This window comes from Pangasianodon hypophthalmus, chromosome 22, assembly GCF_027358585.1.
Source record: "Pangasianodon hypophthalmus isolate fPanHyp1 chromosome 22, fPanHyp1.pri, whole genome shotgun sequence".
Classification (NCBI taxonomy): Eukaryota; Metazoa; Chordata; class Actinopteri; order Siluriformes; family Pangasiidae; genus Pangasianodon; species Pangasianodon hypophthalmus.
The window spans coordinates 11,481,337-11,498,760 of NC_069731.1; the positions used below are offsets into that span (position 1 = coordinate 11,481,337).

Here is a 17,424-nt window from a genome sequence, read left to right on the forward strand (position 1 = left end):
GCTGTAATTCCTAAACGGTTAATGCAATATTTTTGTTAAACCCCTTGAATTAAAGCTGAAAGTCTACGCTTCAGTCACATCTTGACTGCTTCATTTCAAATCCGCTGTGGTGGTGTACAGAGGCAAAATTACCAAAACTGTGTCACTGTCCCAATATTTATGGACCTGACTGTATATCCTATTCTGTGTCATACTAAAATTTTGAATATTAACAAGCAAGAACATCTTCACTGAATTTTATACAAAACAAAAAATTCACAAGATAAGATATGATGGCTAAACCCATCCCTCATCCTAATCTTTATTTGTAGCTTTTAAATGACATGATTTGTGTGACATCTCATGACTTTGCTATTGTGATACAGTGTTGCTATATTGACCCCCCCCCCCCCCCCCCAAAGTAAGCAAAAAATGGATCAGTGTTACCTTAATCTGAGAGGAGAAGAATAATTTAATGAAATGAAGCTGAGGATTGGAGAGTGTAAGAATGAAAAGAAAAAGCAGTGAATGGTTGTGGAACATCAATGAATAGAAATTCAGATGAAGAAGATTGACATTGGTTTTTGTTGATTTACAGCAATTCAGATGATGCGATACTGTTTGAAAGAAAGACAGGGCCATATTGAAATTGGATGTATTGGACATATTGAAAAGAGGATGAATCTGCAGAAGTTTGGTGGGAGATTGCCCTTGGGAGCTGTTTGAGAATTGTCTGTTTCTTGGACATGAGCCACTTTGTGTCTGTCTACTTCCATTTCTCTCTCACTGACATTATCCAGCACCAGTCATACACTTGCAACAAATTATAGCTAATGTAACACACAGAGTAGAAAAAGACATTTCAAATACCAAGGCGCTCTCTCTCTCTCTCTCTCTCACACACACACACACACACACACAACTTATACTATGATAGAGCTTATTATATTTAGTCTCTGCAAATTTGTAGTAACACACATACAGTATCATTACTGTACATTTCTGCAGCACATGAAAAAATTAAAATCTTTAAAACTTTAAAGGAAATGTTTCAGGTCAGAATTTTTTACAATGAATATCTAGATACACTATATTACCAAAAGTATTCGGTCACCCATCCAAATGTTCAGTATCAGGTGTCCTAATCACTTGGCCTGGCCACAAGTGTATAAAATCAAGCACTTAGGCATGCAGACTGTTTTTACAAACATTTGTGAAAGAATGGGCCGCTCTCAGGAGCTCAGTGAATTCCAGCGTGGAACTGTCATAGGATGCCACCTGTGCAACAAATCCAGTCGTGAAATTTCCTCGCTCCTAAATATTCCACAGTCAACTGTCAGCTTTATCATAACAAAATGGAAGTGTTTTGGGAACAACAGCAACTCAGCCACGAAGTGGTAGGCCACGTAAACTGACGGAGAGGGGTCAGCGGATGCTGAAGCGCATAGTGCAAAGAGGTCGTCGACTTTCTTCACAGTCAATTGCTACAGAGCTCCAAACTTCATGTGACCTTCAGATTAGCCCAAGTACAGTACGCAGAGAGCTTCATGGAATGGGTTTCCATGGCCGAGCAGCTGCATCCAAGTCACACATCACTAAGTGCAATGCAAAGCGTCGGATGCAGTGGTGTAAAGCACGCCGCCACTGGACTCTAGAGCAGTGGAGACGCGTTCTCTGGAGTGATAAATCACGCTTTTCCATCTGGCAATCTGATGGACGAGTCTGGGTTTGGAGGTTGCCAGGAGAACGGTACATTTCGGACTGCATTGTGCCGAGTGTGAAATTTGGTGGAGGAGGAATTATGGTGTGGGGTTGTTTTTCAGGAGTTGGGCTTGGCCCCTTAGTTCCAGTGAAAGGAACTTTGAATGCTTCAGGATACCAAAACATTTTGGACAATTCCATGCTCCCAACCTTGTGGGAACAGTTTGGAGCGGGCCCCTTCCTCTTCCAACATGACTGTGCACCAGTGCACAAAGCAAGGTCCATAAAGACATGGATGACAGAGTCTGGTGTGGAGGAACTTGACTGGCCTGCACAGAGTCCTGACCTGAACCCGATAGAACACCTTTGGGATGAATTAGAGCGGAGACTGAGAGCCAGGCCTTCTCGACCAACATCAGTGTGTGACCTCACCAATGTGCTTTTGGAAGAATGGTCAAAAATTCCTATAAACACACTCCTCAACCTTGTGGACAGCCTTCCCAGAAGAGTTGAAGCTGTAATAGCTGCAAAAGGTGGACCGACATCATATTGAACCCTATGGGTTAGGAATGGGATGGCACTTAAGTTCATATGTGAGTCAAGGCAGGTGACCGAATACTTTGGGTAATATAGTGTAGGTTCAACCAGATGAGTTCACGAGTTTCTGCATGTGTGTTAATGTATGTTCAGTGAAACAGAAAAATAAATCTAGTGCTACAATGGCAGAAGAAGCCCAGCTAAATTTGGTCAAGGATTTGCTGTTGATTAATACAAAAATTAGAATATTACTGATGCTAACAATAGCTGGAATTATTACAAATTTAAATAAAAAAAATGCTTTAATTTTGTGACACTCCCATAGGTTCAACAGGAAATGAAGAGAGGCTAGGAAGGGAGGTAGGCTTGGGACAACTCAAAAGGGTGCTTCTTGTTTTACTTTTTATTCTTCTTCAATTTTCAGCGATTTTAGCACCATGCTCCGATTCTCACAAAAACATAAACACGTATATACACGATTCTGTGCTGCTCAGCTCTCTTTCCCTTGTCTCTGGTTGCTCCCCCTTTTATCCTCCCTGCCTCTCAGTGAAACACAGAACACTTGTTAGAAAAATCCCCCACAGGTGCAGGTCTTTACCACTCACTCTCCCAACTCCACCCTACATTCACAAACCAGCGCTGGACCATGCCCCCATCCACATTTTTATAATTCATACTGTGACAACATTTATGGTATTGTGCATGAATTCTAATTACATATTTTACACTCTGGTATGTACATCATAGGGATCTTTTTTGTTTGTACCATTCTTATTACATCCTTATACATACAGTAATACACTCAAAGATTCTTCTTTCATTAAGTCTAATTAGATACTGATGATGATTTCTAATCAGATATTGGATGACAATATGATGGTGTTAATAGGTTCATAATCTGTTCATTATATGTGCTCAGGTCTTTGGTATGAATTAACTATATTCCAGCCAAGCATACAGAAGACCACGGAACCGATTTTATTTAATAGAGTCAGCTTTTAGTCTCTGGTTGGAAATAAAAGATGGTATAGTGCAGTTTGATTAATGTCAAACTCTACAAAAAAAAAAAACTACAAAAAAAATTATTAATATAGAAACTTAAACGTAAATGATATCTGGGGACCAATTCCATTTGGTGGAGTCACTGGTTACTTAAAGTCCAGATGATACTGTGAGCTGGGAGTGAACTGCTAATTTTAGAAAAACTCCCAAACTGCCAATTGCTGGTTACTTCTATCACACATTCTCTGTTAATGGTATAATGCTTTCTGTTCCTCCATTCTTATGTGTGTGTGTTTACAGGCTCCTGAGGGCCCAGTCTTTGGAATGGTATTATAACAATGTCAAGAGTCGATTTAAGAGGTTTGGCAGTGCTAAAGTCCTCAAGACCCTCTACAGGAAGCACATTATTGAGAGAGGGGTATTGTCAGAGTTACCAGGTAGGCTATTTCCACATACACATGTGCACAGTATTAATATATAGGTCAATATGGGGTGTTTATTTACTACAATATAGGGTATTTATCTACTAAACAGTGTAAAGTGGCAGAGAATGTGACAGTTGCAATGAATGCTTTTATTTAAGAAAAAAAAACTGGCAAATAACAAAAAGGTCCAAAACAGTAGGCAAAACACAAGGTTGAAGGACAGGCACAAAGTCAGCGATGATCAAACAGAATGTCAAAGAGACAAGGCAGAGAAAAGGCAGAATCAAAAACCAGAAAACATAATTCAAAATCCAAAAACCATGAGCAATATCAAACAAATGCTTGGTTTGTCAGTTGTATACACAGCTGAAAGAATACTTTGCAGTGAATGGTTGTGATGAGTGTGCTTACATAGGGTGTGGTGGTAAGTGAGTCCAGGTGTGTGTAATCAGAAATCCGGTGACTGTGATCATGACAATGAGTCAAGTCAAGTCAAGTCAAGTGGAGTTTATTGTCATTTCAACCATATACAGCTAGTTAATACAGTGTGTATATGTGTGTATATATATGAAGAAGATCTAAGAGATATGAAGGAGCCAAATTGTTGAATGCTTTAAAAGTAAAATTTTAGAATTTACACGGAATTTAACTGGAAGTCAATGCAAATTTTGTAAAACAGGAGAGATGTGTTCAGAGATGGAAGTTTTGGTAATAACTTGAGCAGCAGCATTTTGTACCAACTGTAGTTTGTGAAGTTATTTGGAAGGAAGCCCATAAAACAAAACATTACAATAGTCGATTCGTGATGTTACAAGAGCATGCACAAGAGTAGCAGTACTCTTCAGTGAAAGGACAGGACGCAGACGATTGATAATGTGGAAGAATGCAGAACGGGTAACAGTGTTAATATGAGCTTCAAAAGACAAAGTTTTATCGAAGATGACACCCAGACTTTTAACCTAATTAGACAGAGGAACAGGGCAATTGTCTATTACCACAGAGGAAATGTTTGACTTATCTATTATGGTTTTTGTACCAATGAGAAGAATTTCTGTTTTACTACTATTTAATTTGAGAAAATTACTTGAAAACCAAGTTTTTAATTCATCAAGGCACTCGACAAGAGCAGAAGGAGGAAACTTTGAGGAGGGTTAGAAGACAGATAAAGTTGGGTGAAAATGAAATTTAACAATGAAAATGAATACCATATTTCCTAAAAATGGTGCAAATTGGTAAAAGGTAGATAAGAAACAGAAGAGGTCCCAAGACAGAACCCTGTGGAACACCAGTAACGAGCTGGGGAGCAACAATCTTTTCAGGAATTTTTGACAAAAATGGCTGATTCAAAACAGGACGATAATTATCAAAATTCTTTGAGTGAGTCCCTGATTTCTTGAAAGTGGGTGTTATCACTGCAGTTTTCAATGCAGTAGGGACTGTACCAGAAAGAAGTGAAGCATGCATGATGTCTGTGATTAAGGAGGAAAGAAAAGGTAAACCAACTTTAACCAAATGAGTCGGTAATGGGTCCACTTGACACGTGGCAGATTTAGATTTTTGTACAATGGAACATATTTCCTCAACTGTTGGAAGTTTAAAAGTAGAAACAGAAGATAACAGAGATGACACTGGGCTAGAATGAAATATGTTACAATCAGAGTTTGGTAGAATCAATTGCTGATGAATGAGTTCAATTTTCTTATTAAAAAAGAGCATGAATGCTTCACACAGCTCAGTAGAGTATATATGAGAGTTTGAGAAATCAGGTGGATTTAAAATAATGTTAACCACAGAGAAGAGAGATTTTGTGTTTCCCACACCAGACCCAATTAAACTAGCATAATAATCTGATTTCGCAGTGGAAAGTGCAGTCTTGTAAACTTTTATATGGTCAGCATACAGATCTTTATGAACTACGAGTCCAGTCTTGACATATAATCGTTCTAATCGACGACCCTTGACTCTTAGCTGATGGAGTTCTGATGTAAACCAGGGTGCAGAATTGACAAACGAAACAATTCTGAATTGACAAACAAAACAATTTTTCAATTCAGCACAAGTGTCAAGGATAATTTGAAGATTATCATTGTAATGCTGGACTAAATCATCAAGAGTCCATGGATAGTCTTTACAGGGAAGTGTGGAAAAACATTCTGGGAGGTTTGAGGCATCAATATTCTTAATATTACAAAAAGTAATAGTACGACTCAGATTAGGTTTAGATACAAATAAAGAGACATTAAAAGACACCAACAAGTGATCAGACAGTGATAAATCAGAGGTAGTGCAATTATCTGGAATCACACCTGAACAGCAGACCAAATCCAAAGTATGACCTTTTGAATGAGTTGGCACATTAATAAATTGTTGTAATCCAAAACTATCCAAACATGATAAAAACTCCTTTGAACATGAATGTTCTACATTGTCCACATGAATATTAAAATCACCAACCAAAACCACATTGGGGGACAAGGAACTGAGAGAAGTTAAAAATGCAGAAAATTCCTGCAAGAATACAGGATTGGCCTTTGGAGGCCTGTACACCCCAGCAAGAATGGTTGGAACAGATCCATTGATTTGCAAAGCAATAGATTCAAATGATGTACGTTCTGTTGCAGGAAGAGTTGTAACTTTCCATTTTTCCTTATGTAATATGGCAAGCCCCCCACCCCAACCAACAGTATGTGGTTTGCTGGTAAAAACATATCCAGGAGGAACAGAATGATTAAAATGGAAAAAGACATTACTTTGTTGCCAAGTCTCAGTTAGACAAAGAAAATCGAACTTACGATCAGACAGTAGGTCATACACAAAAGGACATGAAAGGAAATGTAATACATTAATTTACATTTGAAGTTTAATCACTGATGCATAAACATGTGCACTGTAACACTGTAACATTCAGTTTTATTTTGCTTTGCTTTATTGCGTTTAGACAGTTTTAGTCATAATTTTTTGTCTTTTGATGAAAATATCATTCAAATTTAAATTTAGTCAATATTTTGTTATGCCATATTCATTCAGTTTTGTCAAATTTACTCTAACTAAAATTGCATTTAATTTTAGTCAAAATAACATTTTTGTTGACAAAGTAGAAAATTAAACCAAATATTCAGACATTAAGACATTTAAGTATTAATTTAAACACCTGGCAACATTTACCAAATAATTTGTTACAGAAAGAGCATATTCACAACATGATTTACACATCCTGACTACCACATATAGTTGTGCATTCAGGTCATTTTGTGCAGATGCAGGTTGTAATATTGCGTTGTGTTGTGTATGCATCTGATTAATCTCTTTTAGGATGTGTTTGAGTGAGTTAAATAAGCCGCTAGTAAAGTGCTTTAGTTTACTGGTTTTCATTCTCTCAGCTCAAGCAGGTCATTCCTGCTGATATCTACAGTATATTACTCCTTTATTCTTTATGAGTGCATTATTTGAAACAGACACATTCTTTCTAGATTTTTCTTCAAGAAACATTGTTAGTGCATTGTTACTTGTTAATATTTATTATTTTTGTCATATTTGTGTCAAAAATATGTTTAAATTAAAAACAAATATGATGCACATTTTTGTCTGGTCTTTGTTATCATTGAGGACCCTTTGTTAAAATTTTCATCATTGCATTTTGACGAGATTAACACTGCAATTCAATCTAAAGGCTTAACATGGCATAATGTAGCTACTAAAGACAACGACCATGAAGGTGAAACAAATTTTATCACACTTCCTTGTCTTTCACAAAGAGAGACACCATAATCCAAGGAGAAAAATAATATAAAAACTACTAAGACAGAGGTTGTGCCAATAATCTAAAAGGAAAGCATAAATTATTAAGTTAAAATTTTCATACGTTATAGTTTTATATGGCCAAGACTTTTTTTCCACCTCAGTACAGTGGTCTACTCATTGGTAATGCTTAGATGATCGATAATAACAAATGCACTGTAGCATATCCTATGTAAACATAAACATAAAAGTAAGCATTAACTGCATTTAAATAATTATTATTAATAGTATTTTAATTTATATTATATTAACAATTATTAGTTAATTATTAAAAATTGCAGGCTGCATATCTTTTATTGCTATATTAATATTGTGATCAGTCAGATTACTAATCCTAATTACAGTCATTCCACTTCGACTACGGTACATAAATCCCATCTAACAAAGAAACAGCACAATGCATCCTACAGTATGGTGAGATGAGTAGAAAAGGTGAATGAACCACCCCCACATCTTTATCCCCACCACTTTAAACTAAATGAGGACTATGAACTTATATAGTAAACAAAATGGCAAGTATATTGCACAGCAACTATATTTGCATTGTATTAATTGAAAACATTTTACTCTGGAAAAAATTTAAATAGCTAATTTCTCCTTCCACCATCTCTTGTTGTTGTTCTTGTTGTTCACTGCATGTCTTTCCACATCTTTATCCACTGAATTCTTTGCTTGGGAGCTTTTCAATTTCTGTACATTTCTGTTCATTTTCATAAAGCACAAAAGTGTTAACAGGTGGTAGAATACCATTCTTTGCGTAAATTTGATCAAAATGCACATTTTAGTCTAACATGTTGCGCTCATTTCTCTCTTTCACTCCTTCCGTTTGACACACATGCAGGCGCATCTTTAAAGTTTAACAATGACTCGATTGCTGTTATGACAGTTTGTTTTTCGAATTGGAAATATGCGCATGACTTTTAATATATTTACATAATATTCACAGATTATATAAAATAAAAGCAAAATGTAAGTTATGTGTTGGAGAAAAGCATCTCTTAAGTGAATTAAACAGCACAAGCACTCATGATATTGTCTTGTTTTTTGGCTGGACACTTCGTAAATGAGTGAGAGTTGGCAACTCTGCAATTGCGACTTCATATCTCACAACTGTTCATTGAGTAATATTTAAATCGGTGCACTGAATTGAGTAATATTTATGTACACATTATGTCGTGAATACCTGCAGAGAGCACAATGAATTGTACATTTACAAAGCACATAAAATAATGATCCGCTGCATTACACTCACGCAGTCACATGGAAATAGATATTCCAATGTCCGTATTACTAACTATATGTGTCCATTATTAGGTTATTTTTTATTCATATTTTATTGTGGATATTTTATGTTTTCTCAAAATCACGACATTAAGCGTGTAGTTAACAAATTATCAGACACTATCAGAGAATGATGTTAATTCTATTTTAAATATATAATGTAATAACAAACAATTTGACTTTCTACACTGGAAAAAAAAAAAATCAACAATTCCACACTCTCACCTGAGCTGAGGATCAAACCTAGGTTGCTTACATTCTACAACAAGCACATTACCACTAGCACACAGTAGCACACACATTTTAGCCATGTTAATTTAAATACTATAGTTATAGTACCTGTACTATGTTACTTGATCACATTCATGTTACATAACTGAGTTTTGTAATTAGAAACTTGTTTAAATTAAGTTTATCCTAAGCAAACGAAATCATGTTTTGATGAGAAACAATATTTTTATGTAAACCATACGCAATGTTTTTTCTTAAATCTAACCAACCACACAGTGCATTTTTTCGATGTACTGTGTGTTGAGCTACAGTGTGGTGTTCCCTGCACCACCTGGTGGATATTGTGTGAAGCACAACAAATGAATTTAAATTCTAAGAAGCATGCCTGCAGGATGCCTCATGATCATGTGTGATGAATCGCGTGAAACCACGTGAAAAAACATACCTTCTTAAAGGCCACATCTGTAGAGTGCAAACATGATAAGAAATGGTTGAACTATCACCCATGCATTCATTTATGTGTTAATAGGTCAGCTCATATAAACTGTTGTCAACAATCATTTTTCATTAACATAAACTGTTCCTTACATGAATGTGAAGTGGATGTGTCAAGTTTATGTCAATTTTAAGGATTCCAAACATATGTATGAATGGATTTGGTTGGGTCTTTGTGGCCTTCCTTTTTTTCAGCCACTGCTGCTGCATCCAGAGGTCCTAAGGAATTTTTTTGGCAGTGCTGGCCTAAACCTTACAAATGAGTTTGGTGGTTAGGGTCAACCTGTGGTTCAATGAGGAGTCCTTCCTCATGTGGTTGTGGGTGGGGGGTCTCCTTCTCTCCCCTCTCAGCAGCATATCTGATGATGTCAGGGATTTCTTTATGTTCATTCACTAAGATCCAATCACAATGTAGCAAACCTTTCTCCACCCTGGCAGTTAGAGAGGGGCCCTGTTTTAAACTGGGCCATGGAATGCCATCTTAACTGCTGATCACTACAACACTGTTCATGTTTTCACAGTTTTGATTGTTCTTATTTGTACTTCACATACTAAATTATCTGCACTTGCATCTGCCTCCTCCTGCCAGTTCCTAACAACATTCTAAGGGAGAAGCCATGGACCAATTAACATTTGTCAGTGGACTGCATTTGGTCTTGGGGCCAGACCATTTTCAAGTCCATTGAAAAATAAAGTATATCAAAAGAATACATTCCACAAGCTTAAGTGGCCATTTATAAACAGAAGCACAGCTTTTTTTAGCCCACTTGTTTTCCACTCTCTCCCAATGATTCCAGTTGCCAGAGGAGATATTTTATCATAGTTACTAGGCTTTCACATCAATGCCTTCTTAAGGACTCTTTCTAAGGAATTTTTCCCAATAATTGTCCATTTTTATGTGAAATTTTGCAATGTTTGAGTAAAATGGCTGGCCACTATAAAACCTATTGGTAACTACAAAGAGCAAAGCATCACCTCCTGACCTCAGGCAGGCAGCCTACCAAAAGTGTCTGCTACATGCCCATCGTCTTTCCATTCTCCTTAATCCAAATGACCCAGGTGACCTGGTGGCCCTCCACTCAAGTCATATAAACCATAGTTATATATGTATGGGCCATGTATTAAAATTGCCTGAATTCCTCAAGGTTTCCTAACATTTCCTGATACACCTCAGCAAACAAGAGTAGATGGTGCTCATAAATGGTGCTGATAATATAACTTTGTTGAGTTACTCACTGTTGAGGATAATAAACACTCAAGCACGGATACCATTCTTTATCATTCCTTTCTCGCTCAAGTTTTTCCATACAACCACCCCCCACACTTGCTGAGAGGCATTTGTGTTTACTGTCTATTTTTGCAGACAGAAAAGCCTAAGGTCAAAAGTGGAAGGAGAAAATGTGCACTAGACCAAAGGGTTAAAATGAAACGGTCTGTGGTGCCCCCAAATCATCTTAAAACTCAAAATATACTTTTAAATACCATGACTTTTAGATGTCAGTGTCAGTAACTGTCATCGCTAAATGTATTGTAATAGACATTATTATTATTATTATTATTATTATTATTATTATTATTATTAGTGAGACCATGGGATACAATGTATTGCTCAACTCTAACAGTTTTAAATGTCAAGCTATTAATAGATGTTAAATGCAGGCAGGAAATATGTAAGACAAATGGTGTTGAGCAGTTTGTCACTTTGTGTATGTGTGATGAATTACTGTTCAGAATATACACCTAAATTTTTACTGCTGAATCTACACCTAAATATTATGGCTACAATGTTTTCTTGTTGATGTATTGCAGTGTTGATGTCCAAATAGTGCAGCACTTCACACTGTGAGAGTTCTGATCTATTGTACATTGTACATTGCTAATTTTAAACCAATTTTTCTTACATTTTATTTACTATATTTTACACCCTAACAACCAGATATAACTTCCTTATTATTTATTATGTTATCCTTAACAAGACAAGACACTGCTGGTTACTGCCCATGAGAAGGAAATGCTCCTCAAGGAATGACTAGTTACAGCAGGTGCTTGATTCCCAGCCTGCATGTAGGCCAATGTGGTAACATGAGATGGTCTTTGAGATAGTCTCAAGGTAACCAGACAGTTCACAGAAGGGGTTGACAAGACCTTAGCCAGGAACTCTGGATTTATCCACAGGGTTATTCCTGACCACCAATACATGCATGTTGGACATGATGGACTGCTAAGGCATGCAGGTCACTCACTCATTTTGTTGAGGTAACTGATTGTAGGAATGCAGTCTTCAAGGTAACCCAGTTTAGAGGAAACATCCTCTAACAACTCATAAGGGGAGGATTTCAGTGAATTCAACACAAATGTGAGGACTCTTGGGAAGGTTTGTCTTGCCCCATTCAGGTTGTAACCAGCTTATGAGCTCCCAGTGAGACCCCATCTCTAGTGCTGCTATGCACAGCAATGGCTGCTATGTACATTTCCTTTGTCTAGCGGTTCCTACAGGAAGGTTAAAACCTTTGGCACTGGGCAGCACACAAGGTCTGTCTGACAAAGTGTACACTACTCATGGAAAAGTTTCCACTTGAGTGGAAGGCTTGTGTACCAGGGGCTCTTGCATTTGCTAGCGTTTCCTATACTGATGGGTCGTTATCTATGGCCTCTAACTTCCTCTGAGGGGCCATACACAAAGGTGCAGACTTTCCAGCTCAGGGTGCCAGATCATTTCCTCGCACTGGGATCACAAGGTTAGTGCCGCTAAATTGACTCGTGGCCGAATGCTATCTGACGTTAATACAAAGCTAACACAAGTTAGCATGCAGCTAATGCATAGCTAGCTGAAGCTACTACAAAGCAGCTTTGGAGGACAAGTTCAGCGCTGACCATAGTCACAAGCCCTTACGCAGATAGCTTCAAAACACTTGATGTGTATGTGGAGAGAAGAAGTAAAGGGACTAGTAGCTGATAGATTTTTAAATTGGGTCACCACATGACTTGCACAGGGTGGCCAATAAAGTACTGTAAAAAATTACAGTAAACAACTGTAAACATTTTTACAGTACTGTAATATCTTACATAGTATAAGATAAGACATAGTACATCAGCTCATTTGGCTGGTGCAAGTTTATTCAGTGGTAGAAGTGGTTGAATCAATATAAGCAAGTTGGGATAGTTGTAGTGACTCAGTGGTTAAGGCTTTGCATTACAGATTAAAAGCTCTGGGTTCAAATCCCAGCAATGCCAAACTGCCGTGGTTGGGTCCTTGAGCAAAACCCTTAACCTCCAGCTCAGTTGTATCCTGCATTAATTGTAAGTTGTTTAAAAAATAGCATCAGGCAAATGTACAAATGTGATATTTTATACTTTGTAAGATATTACGGTTCTAAATATAACTGTAAATATGTTTACAGTTGGTTATTGTAAAAGAAAAATTTACAGTACTTTATTGGCAACCTTGTTGCCAGTAAATTACTGTAAAAATTTATAGTCAAAGATGTCAAAGATTTTCAGCATTTGCACATGTGCACATGTATCCAAGGTGTAACATACCTTCCCATGGTAGTTAGGATAGGTGGAATAGAACTAGTAATATTTGAACTAACTGTTTGAAAGAAAATATTTAGAACTTCAAGTAAGGAATAACATGCACCATGGTGTTATATGAAAATAATCTACGGAGGGCCTTTGCCACCCCAAAATAGATTATATTCATATAGCAGCATGGTTGGAAGTGTGTTATTCCGCTTATACCACATTGATTTGGCAATGATTACTATTTTTTATTTGTTAAAGAATGACAGATTGCCCTTTTTAACTGTTTATAGTCACATTTAATGTTCTTGGGGGGAGGGGGATCTACATCATATCAGTCATTGGCCTACATCGGTATCAGGCACTGAAAAACCCATATCAGTCGACCACTGGTCTATCTGGGTCATATATGTGTCTGAGTGTTAATCCATTCATTCATCCTGTGATAATGTTAGTTATTAGTAATGTTAATAGCAAAAAAGGTGGAGTCAGGTGACCATTATGAAACGATTTACTTTTTGTACACTATACATTTGTGAAACTATATTTTTAAATCAGCTGTGGGATATGTTAAAGTTACAAGTACTAAAATTCAAGTTGATGATAACCCATTTTCCCCATCAGTCTCATGATTACTTTTTCATCATTGCTGCCACTATGTGCAGAAAATGTCAACATGCTCACATATCCAGGCCAAAACCTTACTTGAACAAAACATTCATTCATTCATTTATCCATTCATTCATTGATCTTCAGTGGTTTAGCCAGACAAATCCCAGGAATACTAAGCATGAGGCAGGATTACACCCTGGATGGGACACAGGGCACCATGCATACATTCATTCACAAAAAGGGCCACTTTGGTGTAGCCAATCCGCTAAACTGCATGGTTTTTGGCAAGTGGGAGGAAACTGGAGAACCCAGAGGAAACCTAGGTGGATCTACTATCTTGGTACCATGATGTTTGCTCCATAAGGCTTTTTACCTCTCTCTCTACCATTACTGATCCTTTTATTTCAGTCTCCTTCTCTTAATTTATTGTACTTACTTCATCCCTCCTCTTTTTTCCTCTCTCTGAGTACCTCTTTGAAATACTCTCTCTAAGAGAAAATAGGATTATTCACTGCAGGTTTTCATTTCACATGAACAATTCGCATTCAAGCAGAAGCCCAAAACCCTTGCCACTGTTCAAGAGTTTTTAGTTCAATAGTATGAAAATGTGTGTACTTTATGAGTGCATGCAAAATTAATGAATGATTCATTCCAGGAATTACCATAAGATATAGGCTTGTTTACTTTCTGGTCCTCCTTTCTACTTTGTGTTTTCACATTTTTGGTATTGAATTGTTGACGGCTTTCCTTGCGTGAGATTGTAGAATGTCTCGCTACGTTTGTAGTTTGGAATTTGTTTCAGCTTCAGGTAAACAGTAAGGTTGTTTGAAGGCTTTTCCAGTGATGTAACATCATTTTCTGCCTCTCTCTTCATTAAGTCAATTTATTGACACTTGAGAGATCTCATGCAAGAGAGAGAGAGAGAGCGAGAGAGGGTGGAGGGAGAGAATGAAGGGAATCTTGTAGGGTTTCTACTGTTACAACTGCAAGATTTGGCTGGTGCATGCTGGGGAGTAGATCCCCCACAGACTCTCTCTCTCTTCTCCTCTTTGCTTTAATGCTTGTGACAGCCTGTAGTGGTTTCTTGGCTCAGTTGCATTAGCATCAAATCAGGATAGAGACAGCAATGCAGAGTACAGCTTCTGTCTGCTAGTTGTCTAACTGAAAAGCCAGATACACAAGGCTCACAATTTTTGTCATTTTAAAAATGTGTGGCATGTGTGTTGCCATAGTGCATGTGTGTGACTGTGTTCCATAATAAAATCAGCACAAACCTTGAGCTTTAAACACCAAGAAAATACTTGATTTAACATCTAGCATTGCCATCCTTATTATGGTGTTACTGTTTCACAGTTCATCATGTATGATGTTTGCATCTATGACTTACCATTTTTTTCTTTTTCCATCTTGAGATTATTTGTTTCTGTAGGTTTTTTTAGTAGACTAAAACATCTCAGAAAATCATGCATTGATTGCTGCTGTTATCTTGCTCTTAAATAACTGGGTGACTCTATAGTCGGGGTGCCATTTGTGCCCCACTGATAATACATTTTTGCAAAAAAGGTAAAGGACAATTTTTTTTTTTAATGGGCAAAGTGTCCTACACAACAATCTTTGTGCATGTTTTAAACAAATACCTTAAACTACTGATAACTATCTATAGCCTGTCTACATAGATAACTATCTATATTTCATACAGATTCTGTTGTATAATGGTAGAAAAAAATGTTAACATTAACATTAATTTTTAAGAGTTACAAGCTAAATGGCACAGCAATCATGAAATCATCCAAATGTATACTGGTGCTCTTTTCTGAGGATATTGTTATAGTGTTAGTTAATTAAATATAAGTTGAGTTATAGTTATTTTTTATGTACTAATAATGTGTTCTGTATTGTCCAATTAGATGCTGTTACGTCATTACATGGGGACTAGTTCACTGTTTGTTTATGTTAGCGTCAGTATGCTCGCAGGCTCCGGTGCGGATGGTTGTAGTCAAACCCATCAGCACTGGGCAAGAGCATAAACCCCACTGTTATGCTTTACATATAAAGTTCCTGCAACGGATTATCTTTGTTGTGTGCTTCACTAACTAACGTTACAGACGAGAGCACAAAAATATAGATACAAAATATTTCATGCATAGTGCATCTTTTATAATAGCTATATTTGGTTCAATTAGTTTAGTCCTATTTATATCAATACTTAGTATAAATTAAATAAAACTTTAAACAAAACAATTTTTTGATTAGCAGTAGGGTTGAATGATTTCGGTAAAATATCTAATTGCTAGTTTCCAAGCAATACTGAAATTGCAAGTATTGCTTTTATTTTCTGTTTCTTTTATTTTCTAAAATTGTGATTATTTTCAATTAAATTAAGTTCTTGGCCTGCATTAGTGCTTTATATATCTACAATACATAATTACAAACTTGTTCCTGTATGAAATGATTCGTAGTGCCCTCACATGACATGCAGTTGCTACAAGAACCATTGTTTAAGCAATTGCATTGTTGAACATTAAAAGTAGTGTCAGGATCAATCAATGAAAATGCAAATAATACTTAATTAATAAGTAATAAAATTATGATCTTAACACTAACATCAATTTACCACATAAAGTGACAAAATCAATTACATATCAATTATATCAATATCATTTATATCCGTAACATCAGTTTACCACATAAAGTGACAATAAATGAATTGTTCAAATGAGCTGAAATGAATGAAATGTTTGTTTTATTTTGAAACATTAAATACAAATCAATACCATTTTTTTCCAGACTGATTATGAGAATGAGTACATGTTTTTTTAGTACTTCCCTATGAGCTACCTGCAGGACAAAGATCAAGTTTGTAGTGTTTTTCCAGCTCCAGCATTCAATTATAAGTTATGAATAGGTGAATTTATTTTTCTGGTGATATTTATTTTGTTTTGTTTTGAAAGAGATATATTAAATGTTTAATGTTTAAAAAATTAATGGAATAAGCCTAGTTTGAGTGTTGCTAGAATACACGACTGACAACTACAGGCACTCTCAGTCACTCTGAATGTTCTCTCCCATCTACTAATTATTGAAATGTTTTTGCCAAACTGTCATGAAGAGGGCATTAATACAACGGATTGGATGTAAATCTGCCAAGAGAAGAAAAAAAAAGAATTGACATTGCTAAGTCTCGTTGACTCTCAAGCTGTCTTCATGAGTATACTTGTTTTGACTCACTATCCAAAGTGATATTCAAAGATAGATCCAATATAATAGAATCAAATGCATTTTTGATTGGTAATGTTCAGATTTTATTAAAACCGATTGTGTTTTTAAATTATTTTTACTATGTAATTGTGATATTTTTTTGCTAGGTTATGATACCGTGGAAGTGATATCTAATAATATATTTACTTTTTCAAGTAAGATAGTTAGATAGTAACATTAATCTGGAGTAAAACTTATGTGGATGGTCGGGTGCAGAGTTCTGTTGAGTAATACACAAATCACTGATCAGTGCAAACATCCAAATCCTAATCCTATCAAGTATTTCACATTTACACATAGATACTTTAACAATAATCTGAGGCTGTTGGAAATCAAGTTGAAAAAATATGGATCATTAATCTTTGTTTTGTTCACATCAAAATAAACCATTTTCATGTTTTTCTAAAAGTGAAATAATACTAAAATTATCTTTCCATCCAGAGACTTTTATATTCTTGGCTCAATATATTTGATGATGAAAAGTCATATATGCAAACAAAGATGGTTACATTGACCTGAGAATAACACTAAAATAAAGGAGTTAAAATTATTCTTGTCATGGTAATTCCCATCTGTGTGCACA

The 17,424-nt window shown here is 36.2% G+C and overlaps 1 protein-coding gene across 3 annotated transcripts in view; it reads left to right on the forward strand.

Moving 5' to 3' along the window:
- myripb (myosin VIIA and Rab interacting protein b) overlaps positions 1-17,424 on the forward strand; it is a 205,044-nt gene that overhangs the window by 115,722 nt on the left and 71,898 nt on the right. For all 3 annotated transcript variants that reach the window (XM_053227864.1, XM_053227865.1, XM_026938117.3), the window contains exon 4: positions 3,520-3,656. In XM_053227864.1, the coding sequence (XP_053083839.1) occupies positions 3,520-3,656 (137 nt within the window). The remainder of the gene's footprint in view (positions 1-3,519; positions 3,657-17,424) is intronic.